The sequence below is a fragment of the Pterocles gutturalis genome, unplaced genomic scaffold (assembly GCF_000699245.1).
Source record: "Pterocles gutturalis isolate BGI_N339 unplaced genomic scaffold, ASM69924v1 scaffold1960, whole genome shotgun sequence".
Lineage (NCBI taxonomy): Eukaryota > Metazoa > Chordata > Aves > Pterocliformes > Pteroclidae > Pterocles > Pterocles gutturalis.
In genome coordinates, this window is record NW_010140384.1 from 12,699 (window position 1) to 35,101 (window position 22,403).

The 22,403-nt window shown below is 44.6% G+C and overlaps 1 protein-coding gene across 1 annotated transcript in view; it reads left to right on the forward strand.

Moving 5' to 3' along the window:
* LOC104469192 (mitogen-activated protein kinase kinase kinase kinase 4-like) overlaps window positions 1-22,403 on the forward strand; it is a gene marked incomplete at its 5' end in the record, with an annotated part of 54,174 nt that overhangs the window by 12,523 nt on the left and 19,248 nt on the right. The window contains 9 exons of the mRNA XM_010083613.1: window positions 1,650-1,802; window positions 8,399-8,530; window positions 9,331-9,398; window positions 11,021-11,136; window positions 14,000-14,097; window positions 15,373-15,491; window positions 19,069-19,162; window positions 21,062-21,235; window positions 22,052-22,181. Coding sequence (XP_010081915.1) covers window positions 1,650-1,802; window positions 8,399-8,530; window positions 9,331-9,398; window positions 11,021-11,136; window positions 14,000-14,097; window positions 15,373-15,491; window positions 19,069-19,162; window positions 21,062-21,235; window positions 22,052-22,181 — 1,084 coding nt within the window. The remainder of the gene's footprint in view (window positions 1-1,649; window positions 1,803-8,398; window positions 8,531-9,330; window positions 9,399-11,020; window positions 11,137-13,999; window positions 14,098-15,372; window positions 15,492-19,068; window positions 19,163-21,061; window positions 21,236-22,051; window positions 22,182-22,403) is intronic.

Genomic DNA, 22,403 nt, shown 5'->3' on the forward strand with positions numbered 1-22,403 from the left:
TTCTTTGTTTTTATACTTTTTAGGGCTCAGTGGCATTTGTAGGACCAATTACAGAAACTGTCCAGAATTACTGTTGCATTGAGGCATTAAAAACAAACAAACAGACAAAAATCCCTGAACACCTCCAAAGCCTCAAGTTTCATGTGCGGGGCCACAGAACCCTTTCTTGGGAGTTCTTTGTCTTTGCCATTGCACCCATCCTGTCGCAGGCAGGGCAGGTTGCCGCCAGAATTATTGTTGCATTGAGGCATTAAAAACAGACAAAAAACCCTGAACACCTCCAAAGCCTCAAGTTTCATGTTTGGGGCCACAGAACCCTTTCTTGGGAGTTCTTTGTCTTTGCCATTGCACCCATCCTGTCGCAGGCAGGGCAGGTTGCCGCTGGTGTGTGCAGATGTGAGCTCGCTCTGTGCTGTGTCTGGTCCGATGGGCACTGGAGCGAATGAGCTGAGTGGCAAGGAGTCCTCGCTCGGGCTTGGTGCTGCAGTGGGTCATTGCCTGGGTTGGGGGCTGGTGTCAGTTCTGGGAGCCCAAAGTGTCACCTGCATGAGTTTGCATCTGGATCATAATATATTGTACGCCAGCACCCTTTGGGCAATGAGGTGGCGGGTAAATTATCATATCTGTCTTAGTGAAACCACTCTAATTTTTACATTTTCTTTCTTGCTTATGATAAAATTTGCCTTTGATTATTAGGAGTTGCAAGCAAGGAAAATCTGGCCTCAAGAGTAGTATAACGTTCTGGTTCACTGGGGCTAGAATTTCATGGTATTTGGCTGTGGTTTCTTGTTTGAATAAGGTTTTCTGTGGGTTGGTTTTTTTTTTTTTTGGTGGTTTTTTTTTCCCCCAATCTTGAATCCGTGAGACTAAGTGGAACCATTTTCCATCTCCTCAGCAGTTTCCCAGGCTGTGTTAAGAATATGCTTACCTTCCTGACGCCGGCACAAACATCCAGATTTAGTGAGAGATACCATTAAGAATGCCCACCCAGACACACATAACTAGGTGGTTTTATGGCATTAATCTCTAGTTGACTGTGTAGAGCTGTTTCTAGGCTGCTGAATAGGAGGATATGCTAAAGATTTATACTAGAGAATGGGAATGAGTCATGTTGAATGAAACTGGAAAGAGCAGTGGGGTCAAAAACATAGGATAAAGATTATAGTAGTGAGCAGTGCCCTCAGGAAGTAAAAGGACCTTTATTCCTTATAGATCATGTTCCTCCATAGTGCAAGGAACATACCAAAAGGGAGTCTTAAAAGTGCTTTAAAGTAGGAAGTAACACGCAGTAATGTCAGCATTGTAGAAAGGGGTAATAAACACACAGCAAAACAGGCTGCATGTTGTCAAAGAAAAGCAGATACAGACAGATGATTCCTCCCAGCTGAAATCCCAGCCTGCAGCACATGGGATTGCCTGGAAGACAGCAGATGGCAACTCAGGCCCTTTTACTTGCTGCAGTTTGGAAACTTGGTGGAAAAGGAAAGGTTGCAAATGGAGGGGCAATAATGGTTCATATTGTGCCAGGGCTGACCTCTCCCCGATGGGGAGGTCCATCAGAGTCAATGAGCACTGTATTGCTGTTGGAGAACATCCTGGCAAAGGCCAAAGCTCAGTGTTCAACATGCTGCTGCTTTTCTCCTTACCAGGCCGAGGACCGAAAAAAGACAAGTGACAGCATCCAGCCTTCCCTGCAGTGGCCAGCGGTGCTGGGGCACGACGCCACGCCACACACCAGGATGGGGTCTGGCAGCAGTTCCAGCCCGTGCACCCCCGCGCCGCAGAGAGCCGTGTTGGTGCAGGTACGGTACTGCTGCCGAGAGCTTGGGTCGCTCCGAACCAGAACAGTGCATCAGAAACCCAGTCCCATTCACTCCTGGCACAAATGACTGAGGCCCATGCAAACTGGCTCAGGGGTTGTTAGTGCCACCATGTGCTGCTAAGTTCTACGTGGAATTCTACTTGGTCACTGCAGATTGGAGTTAGATAACAGTTATTTTTATATACTTGATGCCTGATTGCTGATTCCGTGATATAAGTCGTAGAGGTTTCACAGAAACTGAATGGCTGCGCTCTTGCAGCCCCTGGATGAGGTGTTATTTACATGACACCAAAAATCTATGTGGCACTTTACGAAACAAATCCAAAACCAGAATTTTTATCCCTGGAGACTATATACACAAGCAAAATTGTGATTTTATTAAATAATCTCGAAATACATGAAGATGCAATAGGGACGGATGCAGAGTCAGATTTTGCCTGTGGATAGAGCCCAGAAGGTCTGTGACGTGAAAAATGTCAGTATTAGAGGTGGAAGTGGTACCTAAACGGCACCTGTACAGTGAAAGCACGCTGATAAAGTTGTGCATTGGAATCCTTCTCTCAAAACATCTTAACTCCTGCTATTTCTGCCAGTTCTGGGAGGGGTGGTTCAGGGTTCTCACAGTGTGCCCAAAAACTCATCTCCTTTCAACATCCTACTCTTTCACAGTATATGAAATAAGTAGCTTAGACTGCAGCTACTTTTTTTCTCCAGTCTCTCGTGAAGGGACTGTAAGCATATGTGAGCAAAGGAAAAACAAGACAGCATGTAGCAACGGGATAAACTGTCGTAAGTGTGAGCACAGCTCATTGAAGCTGGAAATCTCCCCTTGCTTTGGAAACATGCAGTGGCAGGAATAATCTTATTGCCTTTACAGTTCCCCACAGCACTGCATTCATTCATCCCCTCCATGAGGATATACAATCATAGCACTTGTTTTATTCTTGGCAGCTCTCGGTTTGTGCTGGACTCCTGAATGGATGGATGTACAGCTTCTGATCCATTTCTCTGTGGCTTCTGTACGATTTCACTAGTGGCATTCAGGCCAGGCTTAGGCATTGTGTGTGTGCTGCTGTGTAATCTTCTGGCCTCTTTTCCTTGTGTGGTGGATCTTGGAGTCAAAGGGGGCAGGTCAGACTGTGGAGGAGGGTGTCGTGCTGCCCACCAAGCAGGGCGGGCCCTTGTATTTCTTTGAGGCTACCTGTGATTATGGGTTATTGCCATGAGGTTAGGGTGTATTATCCCAAGCTTGTCTTAAACTCATTGCTGGCCACTCAAAACTTGCTTGGCATGAGCTTCTGGTGAACATACTGCATGGAAGGTCATAGAATCACAGAATAGTTTGGGTTGGAAGGGACCTTTGAAGGTCGTCTAGTCCAGCCCCCTGCAGTGAGCAGGGACACCTTCAACTAGATCAGGTTGCTCAGAGCCTTGAATGTTTCCAGGGAGGGGGCATCTACAGCCTCTCTGAACAACCTGTTGCAGTGTTTCATCACCCTCATTGTAAAAAAATTTCTTCCTTATATCTAGTCTCAATCTACCCTCTTTTAGTTTAAAACCATTAGCCCTTGTCCTAGTGCAGCAAGCCCTACTAAAGAGCTTGTCCCCGTCTTTCTTATGAGCCCCCTTTAAGTACTGGAAGGCCGCAATAAGGTCTCCCCACAGCCTTCTCTTTTCCAGACTGAACCACCCCAACTCTCTCAGCCCTTCTTCATAGGTTCAGTGTTGCATCCCCACTGGCAGTGCTGTCTGTTACCTAACTCAAGAAGTTATCCTTGATGCACTCCAGGAGTCTCCTGCATTGCCTACAGCTCACCATGCTACTTTTCCAGCCGATGTGGGGGTGGTTGAAGTCCCTCAGCAGGATATTGGTCCTGCCTTAAGAAGCCAGATATGAAAGCGCCTTAAAAATCACGCCCTCATCAGCAGCCCCGATACTGGCCACGTCAAGCTCAGCATGTCCTGAGTCAACCCTTTTCATAGCACCGTTCTCATGTTCTGCCTTTCCTCAGGCTGTGCTTCCCAAAGCACTCCATAGCTCCTCCTTCCTCAGGAGTCAGGGTCCCTGTGGATCAGGCTCCCTGGGTCCTTCTGCTTCTGTTTGTGACCTGGAGCAGGTCTGTGGGAGGCAGGTGATAGCTGGCTGTTACAGCCTTTAAGGGAAAGCCTCCCTGTGCCTTTCCTGTTCAGGCTGCTGTTTGGTGATGGTGCAAAAATCACCATAGACAGCTGTTGGGAGGGGAGCGGCCCTCTTTCACCTGAGAGCTTTTACCTGGGAAAATATTTGTGTATCTTCTCACATCCTTTTTTCCAGGGCCTGTTTGTCATTTTAAGGCATGAGTATTGTTACCAGGCTGAGTGGATGGCCTGGCTTGTAGCATCTAATCACTGGAGAGCTGTTGCAAGGTCTCCAAGAAGGACATTTGTGTCTTAGCCTTGAGCAGAGCTGTCAGCTTCCTTGAGGAAAATATTTCAGCCCTGCCATAGATATGGAAGAGTTCATAGTTTATTTGGGATTCTGCAGGAGCACAGTAACTGTACAGGGGATAGTCCCGCTTCCTTAAAATGCCACTCCCAGGATGGAAGGAGCTATGTTCTGGGCTGGCAGCATCACCTAGGACGAGCCACTTCGTTCCTCTGCACTCCATCTTCTCTGTTTGGTGGTACCTCTCCCAGCTGCCAAAGGGAGCGGTGAGGAATGAAGCAGCATTTACCAACCCCTTTCACATTCCTTGACAGAAACTACACTATCAAAAATTTATTCTGTTTAAAGTGCTGGTATTACTTAAGGCTAATAGCAGCAAGTGATGCACAGTCATTACCGTGTGGTTTCACTGCCTGCTGGCAGCTGCCCTGTTGCCCACTCACAAGTCAGTGCTCCAGCTGATAGAGCCAATCTGTGCTCTTACCTGCTGTGTTTGCATGGAGACCAGATGAACTTCAAATGGGTAATTTATAAATCCTCTGAAGGGTTGTGTTTCCTTTTGCTGGTTGGCAGCAGCTGGTGATGCTAATGGTGGCATGTTTGGATGTGCTGCCTGCATTAACTGCATGAAGCGTTAAGGCAGTATGAGTGATGGGCCCGTTAGTCACCGGGAGATTAAAAGACTCACAGCAATATACTTGTGAAGTTCAATACTTGGGAGCCTTGTTGATTTAAAATAAAAGTGAACTGCGGAGTTAAAATGCAAGCTGAATTCATCACAGATGTCTGTGCTGAAGAACTTCCAGCCAGGTTTGTCAGAGAGGGATCCTCTGTCATCACTTCTCTGCTCAGACAAAAATGACTTCTTATTTTAAACGATCGTATTCTGTGAGATTTTCTGGCACATCCTGGTTGCCCAAATATATCTCAAAATTATTTCACTGGAAATCTTAATACAGCTTCTGAGATGCAGGGAGGATGATTTCTCGGTGTCTTGTGTTCTATCTGTCTGGTAAGAGAAATGTGAGATATTACAGATCAGAGTGTACCACTTCCACGTGTTTTGTACCTGTTTTGTGTTTGCTGCAGCACGGTAGCAGATCGGGCTCTCTGGTTGTGGTGATGTGGGATGAGCCGTTCTCGGCTACCTGCAGAATTTCACAGGGACTTCTTGAACAAAGTCGCTGAGTCTGTTTCTCTGCGCAGCATCTCCTGCTGTCTGACTAGTGGAGGAGTTGAGCTCACATCTTAAATGGACTTCAGTTTTTAATTGACTCTGTGGTTTTCCTGTAGGATTTGCTGGCTAGATCTCCTCAATTGTCTGGAGTAATGTGGCTGAAACAGAACAAGAAAGCTAACAGTATTAGAACTAGCTGTGCATTAGGTCATGGATTGACCCAGTATCCCAGAGTAGATCCACTGAGAAGTTTATGAAAATCTTTTTCCTTATGCTGTTTTTCTCCTGCATCTTTTTAAGCTAACTCTAATAATCAATCTTTTGTACTATATCACCTTATAATTCTTAGGAAGCAAAGGGTCCTTTTCCTTGGCTCTGCTACGTGTGCCTTTATGGTTCAAAGATACATAGGGGTAACACTTTGTCTGCCAGTTGTTTCTGTGCATGAGAGGAGCTGCTGTTCTTTCAGAATTACTTATAATAAAAACAATTTAAGGCTCAAGTCTCAGTAGTTTAGAATCATTGTTAGGGTTTTTTAAATTATTTTTTCTCCCATACAAAGTGTTTTTTCTGTAAAACTTGGGAGGAATGTCAAACCCTATAATTCTGGGGGTTATCAGAGACATTTTTTGTCTTGCTATGGAATTGCAAGGTCTTGTAGGTCCTACAGGAATCATCCCAAAAGCAGGTGTCACTTCTTAGCTTTACATGGCAGTGTACTGGTCTCTTCTCGGCCCAAAGGAGGTATGTGGGCACTGTCTGCAGAGATTGGATTCAGCCAGTAACTTATATAATGCTTCAGCAAAGCTCGTCCATGCTTTTAAGCACAAATTGTTTTCTGGTAGTCTGCAGGACTCAAAAGCTGGAATTTAGGAAGAAAGGTAAGAATCTTGTTGAAAAAGTGTCAAGAAAAAACAAATCTTCCTATATTCTGATAATAATACACTTGCTATAAAACCTGTTCTGTGCCCACAATGAATCATTTCAGGGAACACTTTGCTGCTGAAATAATTCTAGTTAACTAAAAACTATTATTAGGGACAATCATGTTGGACAAAAAAGTAATTTTGACAAAAAGAAAGGACACGGATTATGAGATGTTATAACTGCTGAAAAAGCTATTTTCTGTAACGGGAGTCAACAGAACATATTGTCCTATAACAGCAGGAAAAGCAGCTGAATATTTAACTAGGTGAACTTTTTTGACAGTTGGCTTTCCTATGCTGGAGTGGCAGGTTGTGATGGGACATTTGAATGGACATTTGGCATCTTTAGTTTTAGAATTACCCCCTGTCAATATTTAAGTGATTTTGAACATTGTTCCCATGATATAATTAATCTTGTAGAGTTATAGGGAGTTGATAATCATATTATGTTATTGAAAAGCTGTGCACAGTTCTCAGTTACTGTGTTTTTCTTTTTAAGACTGAGGAACTGGAGAATTTTATAGACTTGGGCTGATAAATCAATAAAATATTCATCCGAGTCCTTTCTTGGGGAAACTGGACTGCAGCTGCCTCTGATCTGAATTGTAGTAACTCAATTGGGACACGAGAGTTTGAACTTTGTCTCAGACAAAAATTTCCAGCCTCTTTCTTAGGCCTTAATGTGGTAGGGATGCTGGTCTTGCCGTGCATTTGAGAAAGAGGTGCCTCCCAGCAGAAGTGTGTCAGCGTGCCGGGACACGGGCTTCCTCCCGACCTGGGAAGGACGTCAGCCTGTGGCATTCCCGCTGGCTGCGGGTGTCTCTGGAGAGCCTTGATCCGGCTTTGCATGGAAGGTCTGACAAGATAAAGCACAGAGAGGTATAGCTGCAGGCATTTCTCTAGTATTTTTTCTATTTCTGTAACCTCAAATTGGTTCTAGCGTAGCGATCCCTCAAGACGGGCCAGCTCACACAGCATTGCCGTGTGTTCTGTCTCGGTCTTGTGTCCAAGAGAATTTCTCATTTCAGGGAGGATCAGTACATTCAGTTGACAGTTTTAGCTCTCTTCCCTTCTTCCCCTTTGGCAGATGCTGGTGTAAGAAGTCATTGGTGTGTAGAATTTCAGGGACCTTTCCTTCTTTTATTTTTCTTTTATTTTTCTTTTTTTCTTTTAAATACAGAAAGAATCAGAGGACCAAATTTTGAGTATTTTAGCTTGAGTTTTACACTGCTTGCTTGTTGTTCCCTTGGAATTAAGACTTTGTAAGGAAGTTATTTGATTGCTGCCCCTCCTCTTCCCCCTGTGATTAGGGCATTTGCTATCCTAATGCTCTAGTTTGATGCCTTTGAAGACATCTTTTAAACACAGTCGCAATGGGAGCACCTGGACATGGCTACCCATGAGGTGTAGTCTGACCATAGTTTCTTATTTCCTTCTTACTGCATTCTCAGGTTTGTTTTTTTCAAGTAATTGAAAAAATACATTAAGAGAGGAGGGCTGGGGCACCCTCTTAGCCATTGGAGTGTTGAAAGCGCTTCCAGCTGGCGGTTTCTCTCCACTGATCCTAGGTTGATGGTGAGGTTGCACAGACTGGTTTGGAAGTCAACATCTAACTTAGGGGAGTTGGGTTGCTCCAGTGGTTATACTATCTGAATTCTCAAATGGAAGCATTGGTCATGTTGGAATGAAATATACCTACTCAACAGCAATTTTTGCATTATCCAGTTAAGTAGCTCACTGTGCATTGCCCATGACCTATTAACTTCTCCATAGATTTAAGAAGGGAAGAAATATGTACAGTATAGATAGTTTTACTATTTCTTTTTATTGTACCCTTCACCATGAAATATTTGTGCCTAACATGCTAATATGCTGGAATTAATAACTTCACAGTGAACAGGGTGAGTAGGGCAATATCCAAACACAATAGTCCTTGTGTGTTTACTAAAAATTTGATCTCTCAAAGAGAACCATTGATATCTGTTGAGATTGGGACCTGTTACAGAGGCAGGGAAGTACAGTTCATCATGTGTTTCATTTGTTTCAAGTGTGAAAATTTCCGGGCTAGTAAGGATGTGTACCACAGCAGTTCACTGTCAGATATGGTGATGACACCCCTCAGCCCTGTGCAGGATGACGTGTTCTGGAACGTGAGTCAAAATGAAGAACAGCCCCCAAAGGTATGTGAAACTTGGGGTGTTTGGCACTGTTGGTGGTTAATAGCACTCCTGCACTGTGTAGTCTCCATCCTCTGGAATTCTTGAACCCATCTCATTGTTTGTACATTAACTGGGCCTGGTAATCTAGAAAGAAGATAAAAATTTATTAGCAGGTCGATGTCCTGAGTTTGCATGTATGTATGTAATAATCTGCAGGATCTGTGAACGCAGATGCACTTCTTTTGTTAAACTAAGTATTTGTAGCTGCCCTTTCTGTGAGAAATCTGGCTTCTTGCAGAAAAGCTCATTAGTTTGTGTAATTCAGGTGATGGTATATTTACCTTTTTAACAGAATTTCTAAAACCAAGAATATTTGTGCAGGGACGTGTATGTGCGTGCATGCGTGTATCTATTTTATTACTTTGCCCTTGAAGTGTGTGTCTGTGTCTCTCTTACCCCATCCCTGTGGTAACAACATAAGGTAATCCACCACCGAGGGAAAGCTGCATTAAGTGACTGCAGATGCGTTTCCCTGTCTGCTTTAAATATTGACCAAGAATAATGCTGACTCTAGGGAAAGGTGCAAACCACTTGCAGTCTGTGCCCTGATAGATTGCACAGGCTTGGAGCAAATTGGAAGCACCTGCTGCTGACTTGCAGCTTCCAGTGTTGATATCATGGAAGACCTCTCCACAGGTCCCGCTGGAGGATTATTCATTTATGTTGGTTAGTCTTATTTTTGCATCGATACAGGGTAAGCATTAAATTTATTAACTGAGTCTAAAATATCAGTAGCAAACTTAAAACATTTGATCCTTCAGGTTCCAGAAAGGACAACCTCTAAATTTTACAGCAGGGATCAGCCTGGCCATCAGAGATGCCTTTCAAGGTAAGCTCTTAAACGTTTTCTGCTTATGCTAACGCTGATTTATTGTCAATAGGAAAACTAGAGCAAATTTATTAAAAACAAAGCCATAACCCCAGTAACACCAAACTGACATGGGTTCCTACCTCATTTAATAGCAGTTACAATTATTTTGCCTTTTGAGTCAGCGTGTCCACAAAAATAACTAGCTAAACTTCCTGACCCTAAACCTGAAAGAAGGCGTGTAAGCCAGCTTCCTTCTAACGGCTGACATAACTCATCTGAAGATAAACAAGCCTCTTGTACATCTCCTCCTCCTTTTCATGCAAGGTAGTTCTGTGTTCTGCTGGAATGCAGTATTTTTAATATGTAAGGGCTGTTCCATCTGTAATAATTCCTGCAGTGAGTTGTTTCATTTGGTTCAGCCTGTTTGGCGTAGCTGAGTGGGTTGCACACAAGTTGTGCGTCCATTTCCCAGTTAACAGGCAGCGTGTTGTGCAATCATTCAACATTCAGCTGTGATTTGGTAACGCTTTACTTTCCCTTCACATTACACTAAGTGGCTGCTGAAGGTGCAGGTTACTTGAGATCCAAGCCTGTTGGCACTGATGATGGCAGGTGGGAGTGGTGCTGATCCGGGCTGCCTGGATGCTCTTGCAGATGTTCTGCATCAGCTCTGGTGCCATTGGTTTCAAAGGGGAGTTAGGTGCCGGGATGCTTTGGTGACTGCAGATCTGGTCCCAACTCCCTGTCTAGGCACTTATAATTACAGGTTGTGAAGCTTGTGCCTGTAGCTTTGTTTTGCCTGGTAGTAGCTTGAACAGGCAAATATACCATCTGTAGATGTATCTTGACTATTTTGGCAGTCTGCCCTTAGGGCTAGTGTACTTTTTTCACATCCCAGGAGAAGAAAACCAAGGATGCAGAGAGCTGAGCAGTAAAGGGTAGCCCCCACAGGATGTCTGATCGGGGAACATAATGCTGTGAGAAACTAGGGCTGGAGAGATTTGAAAGGGAAGTAGATTTAGCTGACATAACAAAATAACGTGCAGCACTTCTGATAAGCCAGAGTTCAGAAACATCATCTGAAATAGCTTTCAAGTGAAGTCAAGCCCTAAATAGTCTCTACTTAGGAATTATAGGAAGCAATGCAGAAAAGGAACATGTAAGCAAACCACAGCATTCCAAGTGAGTGGCTTCTGAGCCTGGGTTTTTGGGTGAGACGCTGTTCTACTTCACAAGCTTGGCAGCTGGTTTTACTGTCCGACGTGTTCCTTTCTCCATTGATAGGTGGGTTATGATATCTTATAGGAGGGTACTGGAGCAGGTTTCCTTATTTGTAAAATCCATGAGATTTTGGAATCGGGAGTGACGCAGATCTGAAGAGGCAAAGGGAGGAATACATATTTTGTAATGACTTGGGAAATCTCCCAGAATGACTGCCCAAAGGAAACTGTCCCCTCCTTCTTCTTTCACTACTGGGTGGCCCTACTTGGAGCAGCAATTAATATAATTTTTTTTGTTTATCAGGAGTATTATATCATACAGTAACAGCAGGGAACTCTATTCAGTAGACCAGGAGGTCCGTTCCAGTCTGTGTTCCTGCGTGCGAGATAGTTTGATCTCCTTTTTGTCTTTCTGTTTAGTAACACTCATCAGTCATCCCCCGGGGGACATGCTCTGAAGCTAAACAGCAGCAGCAGCACTCCTGGCAACAAGCAGTGGGAGATGGGATCTCATCAGAGCAGCTGGTCAACCTCAGGTGATTCCCAGCTCAAGGATTCATCAGTCAAAATGTGCAAAATTCCCGTCATATGAAACCGGCTTCTGCAGGGTGTCAAGGGTTGAGTTGCAAATGGGATGTTTTTTTAATGATGCCTTCTGGTGATAGGCTTTTGAAAGGATTTTATGGTTCCGTGTTCCTAAAATATAAACACTTTCTCTTTTGAGTCAAAAAGTGACTGTGAACATGTTTCCTTATAGAAAAATTGAATTGCCTCAATTAAGAATTAAAAAAAAAATTGTTCTGTTGCACTTACTGACACCATTGAAACTCATCAGAGACAATATTGCAGACAGACAGATGTAATTCAGTACTAATGTTCACCCATTGGTGTTTTCTGCAGAACCATATGCTGCTTTTTTTTTGCATTGCCCACTGATAAGGTGATAAAGATGAGCAGTTGCTGTACACTGATATTTCTGCATTGTAATACTGTACTGGCTGAAGGAAGCATAAGACTCTCTCTACAGCACCTTATGAAATCTATGCTCCAGTATGCTTTTATTTGCAGAAAGATAGTGGAACTGAAAAAAAAAAAGGCAAAAGTTCAAGTGCGGCTTTGTAGGCTACCTTGGTATCACTGGTGGTGGTGTAGGTAACACAGTGGGCTCGCTCATGATCGTGCAGATTTTTTGCAGGATAGACTCTGGTTCCTCAGAGATGACCTGAGATTCTGGCAGATGGGGACACGGAGCGGAAGCGGACAGCTTTGTTCCTCTGTTGCTATCCCTCAGGGTGTTTTCTGTGGGTCAACTGTAGAGCAATTTCTTGTGTAACTCCTTGCAGAGCAGTGGTGTGTCGCAATGCTTTGCATCCAGGTTGACTAATAAAGATAGGGACATGGGGAATCACGCCCAATTTGAAGCAGGGTGGATGCTAAAAACATTCTGAAACCACACCGGTGAGCTGCTGAGGTAATTTATTTTTAAACCAAGGCTCACATTGTTAATTTGGAAGCCCTTGATAAATGAAGAACAAATTGCTTATTTATTACAGTTACACAATCAAGTCAGTTTTGCTTTCGCTAACTGCACAGAACTGGAAGCTTTGCTTCAAGAGAAATCCAAAGTGCGCTTTAAACTGCTTGGGTTTTGTTGCTTTTTGTTCTTATGTCATTTTATGTTTGAATAACAGCATAGAGATGAAAAACATGCAACAGCCCAGCTCGACTTTGCAATGTCTGCGTGATGTGTAGCTCCTCCATGTGCTATTTTGGCATGGGGAAATGAAAACCTCACCAGCAATGGAAAGAATAGAAAACCTCTCTTGTGGTTTAAACTGTCTCCTTGGGTTCTTAAGTGTCATTAAATTACAACTAGTTCTGGCATATGGTGTTCCAGGAAGAGTTCGTTGCTTTCTCAAACCCACAGGGATAATGAATTGGGCAAGAAAGAGCTATAAATACTTTAGAGCTAATACTTCTGCTGAGTTGCTTAGGTACTCATTGACCAATAAGGAATTCTGAATTTTGAAAGCTTTGCAAAATGCATGAATACATGAAGCCATTGTGATAAAACTATCTAAATTCTCAAATATGAATCCTAATTTGTGTGAGCTTGAATTCTCCCCCCTTAATTTGCAAGGAGTCCTGTAGCAGTGGGATGGTCCTGGGAGAGTTTGCTGAATGAGGCAGATGTTGAGCTGGCTAGTGTGTCCCACTGGTAGGGTGTGGGCACATCTATTTTCTCTCCCTTTACTTGTATCAAGAATTGTGTGCAGAAGACAGCATCTCTCCAAGGCTGCTTTTGCTCTTCCCGGGTAGCTTTGTGGGCAGTGGGGGCATTGAAAGGGAGGATTCACTTAGTTACTTGCAAGCATCCCTCCTTGCATGGCATCAGCACATGCAGGTGGACTCCAGCTCCTCTAGTCTCGTTTGCTTGGGTGTTCGGTAGCTGTGCAAGCGTGGTGGCAAGTGTGGGTCCCTGTGCCACGTGGGAGGGAAGCGTAGTGCCACAGCTTTCTTGGTGCCCGTACCTGACCTGGGGCAGGGTGTCACGAGGTGCCACCCAGCGCTGAGTTGGCCCGCAGCAGGGGCCAGCTCTCTCTGCAAAAATGAGAGCTGTTGTACCCAGTTCCCCACAGCACAGCGTGGAAGTGGGAGCGGAGAAGTGACACTCCATGTGCCCCAAGGGAAGCAGAGACTGGAAAATGGTTCTCCCGGTGCTGCCCTGGGAAGCGGTGAACCCTCTTCTGCTTTTGGCTTGAGCCCATGCTCCTGAGCAGGGGTTAGTGCAGCTGTTTGCCCTCAGCCCTGTTGGGTTTAGAGAATCAGACCCTTTAGACCCTTTTTGTGCAATAGTTTTATGAAGACCAAATCTTGGTACCACATCTGTTTGCTCATGAAAATGTGCACTGGGGGCCCAGGCTCCTGTACCCTCTCCCTGACCCCGCTGTCTGTAGTCACAGGACTAGAGCTGGGTGGCACCTTCAGTCCTGGAATTTGACCATAAGTTGCTGATGTGATGAGCTGTCTCCCCTCAAGAGGAGGATCAGGGGAAGAAATTAGCATGCCCTCACCCTTCTCCCTTGCAAGCTGCCTCCCAGTCCATGGAACTGTTGCTGGTGCACAGTGGGAGTATGTTGCCAAGGTTTTGGTCTGCTTATCTTACTCTTGCAGCATTGAACTGCACCAGCAGCAATTTATATACATAATGTTGTGGCATCCAGAACCACTGGGAAACAAGCAAAAAGATTTCCATTTGCAACAAAGAGAAAAAAGAAGTTTGTCAGCAGAGACTGGTGTCTGCCTTGGGTGGTAGCTATATGTCCATGTCTTACTGGTCCCCTCTGTCACTCTGCTGCACATGCATTTAAAAAAATAAACTTTTTTTTTTCTTCCCAGGGAATCCAGGACCGGCCAAGGCAGAGAACGCTTTGTCTGAGAACCACTTGCAGTTGCACAAGAAGCTTGAAAAACTTTCTCACCCAGGCCAGATTGCAGTAGGTTCTTTTAAATCCACTGATATTCGTGTTTGGTTCATAGTTTTCACGGAGGGAATGTCTATGCAGACAGCTCCTCTGGTGGTGCCTGGGTTTGGTAGCTAATGAGTCCACCTGAGCCTGCGCAGGGCTGGCTTGAGCTTGCTGCTGCATTAACATCTCATCAACCTTCGGTCCAGGTCTGACTGGTGTCCAGCTCAGGTCATCGGCAGAGAGTTCAGTTTTCCTGAACTTGTCTGATCATACATCTTTAAAGGGTATGTCTTTAATATTTCAGGAAGTCATTGATCAGTTCTCGTGCAACCCAGAAGTCAGGACCATGCTGTGGTTTGTGCAAATGCCCAGTGTGCTGCCAGGCTGTGACACACTCAGGAGTGCCCTGGCTCTCCGTTTACTGACATGCCACTGATGGAGAGGATGATTCCTACTGCTCTGTCTCATTTACTGAGGCATTTATTTTATTTGGTGGTGTTTGAGGTGGGGGATGACCATCAGGCAACTGGAGCTCGTGGTGCCTTGTGCAGGAGCTCATATGTGGGATGCTTGGCATTTTAGAAGTTTGCGGGATGCTTGTCATTTTAAAACCTCACAAGCAGGGCTGGGTGGCTCCGGGGGATACGAAGCAGGGCAGCAGGGACAGCTGTGGCTGGGCGGAGTCCCCAGCCCCTCCTGACTTGTCAGGGACCACAGGTTTGAAGAAAACTCTGTGTGTAGGCCATTGCCAATGACATGGGAGGCCTATATTGAGTTCCCATAGGACGGGGGCATGTGAGTGCCCCGTAGGTGTGAACTATGGCAGTGTTTGTGTTGCCTTTCCAGCCCCAAGGTGCCTCGCACCCGCTCTGCGCAGGCACGGCCAGTGCTGGGGCATGGCCCCACCAGCCTTGGGGGGTCCAGGGCTGCAGCAAAACTCAAGCTGGTGCAATCCTTCAGTCCCAGTGCAGAGCACTCCTCTTGTCCGAAAAAGGAAGGGCTTCTGTGCTTCTGGAAAGTGTGAATATTGAATCATAGTTTGTGATTGAAAATAATATCCTGACTAAAGTTAGTCACCTTTCAACTATTAGGAAGATCGGGTGGTTTGGCTCAGGTCACTTTTTGGGTGAAATACCCACTTGTGATGGACCAACAAAAGCATCAACTTCCTAATAAAAAGCTTTTTTGGCGTGGAAGTGACAATAACTATATTTGCTGGGACAGTAAAATATTGCACATGCTGTTTAGCGATGGGTTCTTCCCTGAGAAAAAAAAAATATCAACTGAGCTTTCTTTACTCAGAGTCCAAGCTCCTTTGCCAAGGGGAAGGACGGTGCCAACGCATTCTTAAAAGCTGCAGACTATTCCTCATCAAGTGACGAAGTTGGCAGCAGCGATGAAGATGACATGAACCACACAAGGTTGGCTTGATTTTTTTTTTTTTCCCTTCCTTTTTATTACCCACTTCTAAATACTTGGAAAATGTTGGCATACATAAATACTGCCTCCCCTCTGAAGTTACTATCAGTCATTTATGTCAGTTGTAATTAAGCAGTTTAATCACACTATAATGAACTCCCGGGGGTAAATGTTAGCTCCATCAGATGTGTGCAGTGTAATAAGCTTTGATGACTTGCTGCCCTGGGACAATGAGGAAATGTCTTGTTTTAACTGAATATCAATAGGTAGTGCTTTTGTAGAGATTACTTCACATTGATCAATGTTTAAATAGAATTTTTGAAAGAAAAAGGGAGAGGGAAAGAAAACTTCATGCTAAATACAGTTTACATTGAAAAAAGCAAGGCAAACATGACCATCGTATTCAGATAGTCTGTTCACTGCAGGAGAAATAATTACCACTGAAAAGCTGATAGTGTAAGGGATAGTGTAAGCAGGATTTGGTTTTGTAAACTTTGCTGTATTTTTAATATTGTTATTTTGCACAATTGCTGTGTTTGCCAGACGATGCTGTGGCTTGTACCAAGCTCATCTCACCTGAACTGTTTCTCTCTGGCTTTCCAGTTTCTCGCGTTGATTTTGTGACTGATGTGTTGTGGTGTTTTACCTGTCACACAAAATGTGTATTCTGCTGAGAAATAACGGAGCATGAATAGCTTGCTAGTTGAAGTGGAAGAGAATCAAGGGAACAGCAAGAACAGCAAACAGAATTATTTTTAGTATTGATGAAACTTCTGATTTTCTTGCAACGAGACTTCAGTTTGATTCAAGTTCAGGGATTTACTTTGAAGTGCATCCCAGGGCCACAGAGCTCTCTGGGGTGGGGCTCTTGCTCTTCTGACGTAATTGCACACACGGTTTTGTCAGTCTTCAGGAAGAGTTGCACAGATCTGTAGTGCTGTTGGCAAGCTATTGGGTTGGCCTGGTACCAGTCCTTTCCCCTGTGCTGCTCTGAAGAAGATAGAGTTTTTGCGCCTGCATATGCTCCTGATTTGCATTTCTGAAGTTCATTTTCAAAGCTGAGGGATGAAGAGGAAGTACATTAAAAATCTTGTAGCTTATTCAGTGCACCTGAAAGACCTGTCTTTTTACTGTAACGCCTTTATTTTCTTACTGTTTCTCTTCCAAACCACCTTATTCTGATCTGTAAAAAGTTTTATTCACTCTAGGTCATAGAATTCATCCTAGACCTCAGAAAGACTCTACATAAAAAATATGGATTTGCCGTGTAGCAATGACTTTGCTGTGTAAGTGTTAGATTGTTGTGATCCTTGCATGCTGTAATGATTTGGAGGAGTGGTATCACTGCCTTTGGAAATCTGCGTGTGTTCTTTGCATCTCCTCTGTGTGTGAGATCCACCAGTCCTCTAGAGAAATGGAATTAGCAGGATGATCATCCCTGTCCGGTTTGCCTTTCTGTGCACACAGCCGCCACAAGAACTGTAAAATCACAAGTATAACCCTGTCTGTTAGCAAAGTCCCTTGGCTGAATGTCATTTATATTAAAAGATAAATACATTGGGAAACATATCCTGATTACTGACAAGGAAATAGCAAAAAGGATAGTGATCAAAGGGAAAGCAGCTTTTGCATATTCTGGATAAAGTGAAGATTTTGTTTTTCTTGCTATCTAAAGCATGTGAATACAGGATCTGAAGCCCCTTGCAGTCTGTGGGAGTGTTTCTGTGTGGGCATGGGCTGAGACACCCTGGGCCCGGTTTTAGTTGGCTGTTGAAAGCAATCTGTGTTCTTGCCTGGGCTGTGGAACAGCTTTTGGTGTCTTCACACCAGCTCTCGTGGGGGTGCCCAGGAGGCCTGCACTTGGGACATGCACACATGCAAGAGAAGGAGCTTCATACTCTCTTGCCCGAATCCTGTTAAGCACCCTGAGATGGCTCATTTCTGAGGAAGCCAGGACTAAGGATAGCTGTCCTTCACCAGTAAAACAACTATTTGGTCTTGTTTTTCTTTTCAGTGAGATGAGCCAAAATTCTTCCTCACCCACACCAGGTTTTTGCTTTAAGGAAAGGATGTCAGTGTATGTGATCAAGCATCTCACCTGCTTGTATAGCGTATCTATTCCATTGATGCTAGTTTCTCCTGCTCTACTGAGAGCGCTTCCTCCTCCAATGCCTGCAGCATTCACAGTTCCCCTAAAACAATGAGTTTCCTGGGACTCATTTTGTGTAGTTCAGTTTCCTCTCTCTGCTCTTTATATGCAGTTCCTTACCAAAATTTGAACAAGGTGGGTGCAGGTGTGTGGTTGGATAGGAATTACTTTCTTCTCCTAATATGTGGGAGGTTGACATCATTTGAGATCAGTTGCTGCTTGCTTTCTTGATCAAAACAGGTCCTTGCACTCACCTTCCTACTCCATGTCTTGCCATGCCTTCTAACTTCAGTATGCAAATATCTGCCCCTCACATGATGGGGGGCACAAAACCAAAAAAATAAACAACAAAAAAAAGCCAGGTAAACATCTGCTCCTTCATAACCATCTTAAGTCGGTAGCTCTCCCACCACGCCTTTGTTATCACATTGGGCAACATTAGAAAAAAAAAAAAAAAGCACCTTCCTGTGGCATAGAGCCCTTCGCACCAGCATCCTGAATCCAGTCAGTTTTACAATTCCTGGGAAAGAGGCAGAAATAGGCTTAAATGGATTGCAGTAATAAAGAAATGAATATAAATAAGTGGAATAAATAAGTAAAGTAGGGTGGAAATGCACAGAAATGGGGCCAGAACCTCATTGACAGAGGTTTGAGGCAGTGCCACTTGAATGAAAAAGTTTAAAAAGCAGAGATACCACCAGCTGTGTAGGAAGTGATAGTATGCTGGGGTATATCGCGACAGATGCTTGCCTTGTTCTTCCTCTTTCTGTAGGTATCTGCTTTCGGTCACTGTTAGAGGTGGGCTTTGGCCCCAGCCAGTCCAGCAGCTCTTCTGTTCTTTTGTCTCTGCGTGCACTGGGCAACATTTTCTTTGTTTCTTTGTGCGTAAGGTGAGGATGTCCGTGTTTCAGGGACTGATGCACAGTGTGAAATTCCAGCGTAGGAATTTCCTGCCCCAGTAGGCACTGGCAGAGAGGTCCCTGATACCAGCATATAGCGGAGCAGTGGCTCTCCCCCTTGCAAGGGCAGCTGAAGCTCTTTCTCTGGAGGGCAGGGTCGTGTATGAGAGGAGACAGGAGAAGTTTTGAAGTAGGCATTTCTCAAATAACAGCTTGAGGGACAAGCCTGAGCTATGCGGTGTCTGAAAAATGAGGGGTGACAAGCAGGGAGATGAAGGGATGCCCTCCGCAGAGGTGGGGAGAGCTTCCTGCTGTGTGTGGGTGCTCCTCGGGCTCGGGTCCCTTCAGGCACATCCACAGACTAATCAGCTTGCTTTTGTACATGAACCTTTAAGTGTAACTAGTGAATGTTAATTATGCTCACTTTTGAACACCTATATATGGGGGTTTTTGCTTTTTTTGTTTTTTGGGCTCTTTTTTTTTTTTTCTTTTCTGAAGTAGTTCTGTTCATTAATTGGAGTTTGTTACCAGGCAACTGCTAAGCAGCAGAGTGGTAGATTTCTCAAGGACGAGAGTACCAGATGGAATTGAACTGAAACCCCAAAGCACCGTCGCAGAACAGAAGGTAATTTGGTCATTTGTAAGGGGGTGGGTACGGTGCGGGGGAGTCAGATCATTAATGTGCATGATAAACGCTGTATCCATTTCTTCTCGGCAGCATTTTCCCTCTGAAGTCCTGCTCTGTCATTGAAAATTATAGCTATAAGCCTTGAAAAAACATGCAGTTCCAGGCTTTGCGCTTCCTATAAAAATGCTTACACATAGGTATGAAATTGTGCTTCTTTATTTGTCCTTGTTATTGACCTGGTGGTAGTTTCTAATGTCAACGTATTTCTTGAAGGCACTGGGCAGGTTGCAAAAAGCAATGCTGTTGATTATTGTTGGTGTGCATTGTTGCTATTTTTAAAAATCCTGACCTGTTTTTTTTTCCAACTTAAAGAGAACTACCTCTTACTACTTAAAATATTACCAGAAGAGGGGAAAACCACTTCATCTCTCTCTACTGGCTTAGTAAAAATACATGTCTTCTCATATGTCATGTTGTGGTTCCTTCCCAGCTGTAGCTTCTAGTAGAGACTTCGAGTCATGCGGATTTTCCCCTGTGATAAATATTAGTGCAGAAAAGATGAAGACAGACAAAGCAGAACGATGCTTTTTGTGGTTGAAAACAAAAACAAATTGCGGTAATATGACTTGCACTCAGCATCAGAGCACTTCTCACACATTACTGAGTGTACTCTTGCTTCACAGATAGGGAAAATAAATTGCTGTGAAACCGGTGTTTTTCCCAGAGCTGCTTGCGTGAGCTGTGGCAGGGCTAGGAAGAAAAGGGAGTTTTCTTTGCCTCTGGTATGATTTCTAAGCTTCAGGCCAGAGTTGGCATCCTTCCTGCCTGGGGAGTGAGTCCCATGTTGCCTTCACTCCACCATCCTCAAGGAGAAAAGATGCTGCTTTGGAGATGGAATTATAAACAGGGCAAAACCGGTATTTTTTTTAATTTAGAATTATCTACTTTTTTTTTTTCATATTTTGGCCAGCGTTCAAAAAAGCTGATCTAACTTCAGAAGGTTGTTTATCAGAGTCAATACAACGTACATACAGGCTTGCCTTGACTTCAGCCAGCCAGAAGCTGCTCGAGTTTGGTGGTGCTGTTTGCTTCAGTGTAACTCAGGAGGAATTTTCTAGCGTAGCACTTGGCTCCTGTCACTCTCTACATTCCAGTGCTGATGGTGTTCAGGTACCCTGACTGGTCACGGCCGGGTGTAGATCCCTCTGCACTGCCTTCCCCATCTGGGACACCACTTGCTTTACACATCCCATCTTCCTTCCTCTCAAAGCTTCTAGCCATGTGTTCCCAGAAACCAACCTCTGACTCTGTTATTTTGTGCTGTCGGCGAGAGAGCTTGTGTGGTGCCTCACACCTTGCCTAGTTCACAGGTATTTTCTTGAAGCTGGTGGGATCCAGTAGGGAGGTCTGCAGTACCAACCATCATTGTACTGGAAATGCTGATACTGGGTCCTACTGAGTGTCATCGTTCTAGAATAAGGTTTCCTAATTCAGTACATGGAAAGTAGCAATGGAATGAATGGTGAGGGGCTGTGAACTGAATGCAGATCCAGAACCAAGAAGTACCTACTCTGACTGTGGTAGGTAGAGGTCAGATCTTAGGACAAGTCATTCCTGTCTGAAGTGTCTCTGAGGATGAAGTTGCTGCTTTACCTGTGGTTGAGGTAACATAGATGAGGAACATTTGCGGAGCACTTCAGGAGTGGAAGCCAGTGTTGATGTCTCAGGTGGTTGCCACACACTTTTGTATTTAATTTTTTATTTTAATCTTTCCTAGGGTTTGTCTTTACATGATGCATCACGCAGAGCATATGCTCCTTATTTATTGTCATAATTAACAGGAGTTGCATAGTGCATTGCTGAATGTGGAGTTTAACTGTGTGTCCTCATATGCAGGATCAGATTTTAGGGAAACAATTTTCGAGCACCCAAGAAAGCTTCTGGAGTGTAAGCAACCAGAACTACCTTCTGCCAGATCTCCTCCAGCAAAGCCAAATTTCAGACTCCTCTGTGAACCCGCCAAAAGTGCCACTGACTAGCCAGGAACCTCAGAACAAACCTCTGAATAAGGTAAGTGAGAAATTACAGATTGAATGAGCAGTACCATCACTTTCCTCCAACCTTAAGGAGACTGAGATTGAGAGCCTTTTAACTTCATCTGTCCTGTCTCTTCTTATGATGAGATTTTTCACCACATCTCTTCTTTAAAAGTTTTATCTAGGGGATGGATAAGAAATCTTGTGCTCCCTAACAGATTTTATTGCTCTGCTTATTTGCCCCCATCTCCCTCTCTGCTCCCTTTTCTTTCCGTCTTTTTTTTCCCCTTTAACACAAGCCAGAAGGGCTTGTACTCTCTGTTCCTTTACCTTTCGTGGCAGCAGCACAGCACTCCTCTCTGCCTTTGCTCCCTGGCTTTCTTCCACCCCAGTGTCAGCTGGGAGCGCACAGGGCCAGAGCAGCGTGTCTCGGCAGCCCCGAAGGGGCTCTAAACACTGCTGGGAGCACAGGAGCCTCCTGGGGAGCAGTGTGTCAGCTCTGCCAGGGGCCACGTCCTAAACTGCCTTACTTGAGGTATCAGCATCCTCCTTGCTGGAAAGAGATCTGAGCAATGCCCTGTTGCAGAGAAGGCAGTGGGGAGTGATGGACGTGCTCGTCTTCTGGGGGCTGGTTATTGCAGCGCAGTGCCTGGCTAAGCATCCCGACACAATGCTCGGGTCTCCTCTTCTGTCGCTGGATTTGTACCATGTACCTGCTGCTCTAAGACTGTTCGCTGTGTCTGAATATGCCACGTGCTGTTTCTTCTGAACCTCGGAGGCGCTGCAGTGCTGCGTGCTGTCTGCTCCCCTAGCATCATCTTCCTGAAGCAGCTCTTGTTTTTCGTTGCAGACCCCGTGCACTGAAAGCACACCTTCCAAGAGCAGCACGTCATCTACAACATCGTTTACTTCATTCATAGATCCTCGACTTCTGCCAATCACCCCTCCCACCAGCCCAGTAGGACATTTCTGTAGTTCTCGTGAGTATGCTTTACCCTTCCCATAAAATGCTGTTCCTGGTTTCTGGGGGTTTTTTTCGGAACTGGGGAGGGCCTATTGCTTGGAAATGGGAACTGTCAGTAACATCTCCAGAAACTGAAACTCCACGTTGCTATGAATTTTCATTGTACTGCTACTTCCCTTCCTCCAGATGTGCCTTGCTCAGCTCTGCTGCTGTGTTACCACAGTGCTTACTCAGGAAT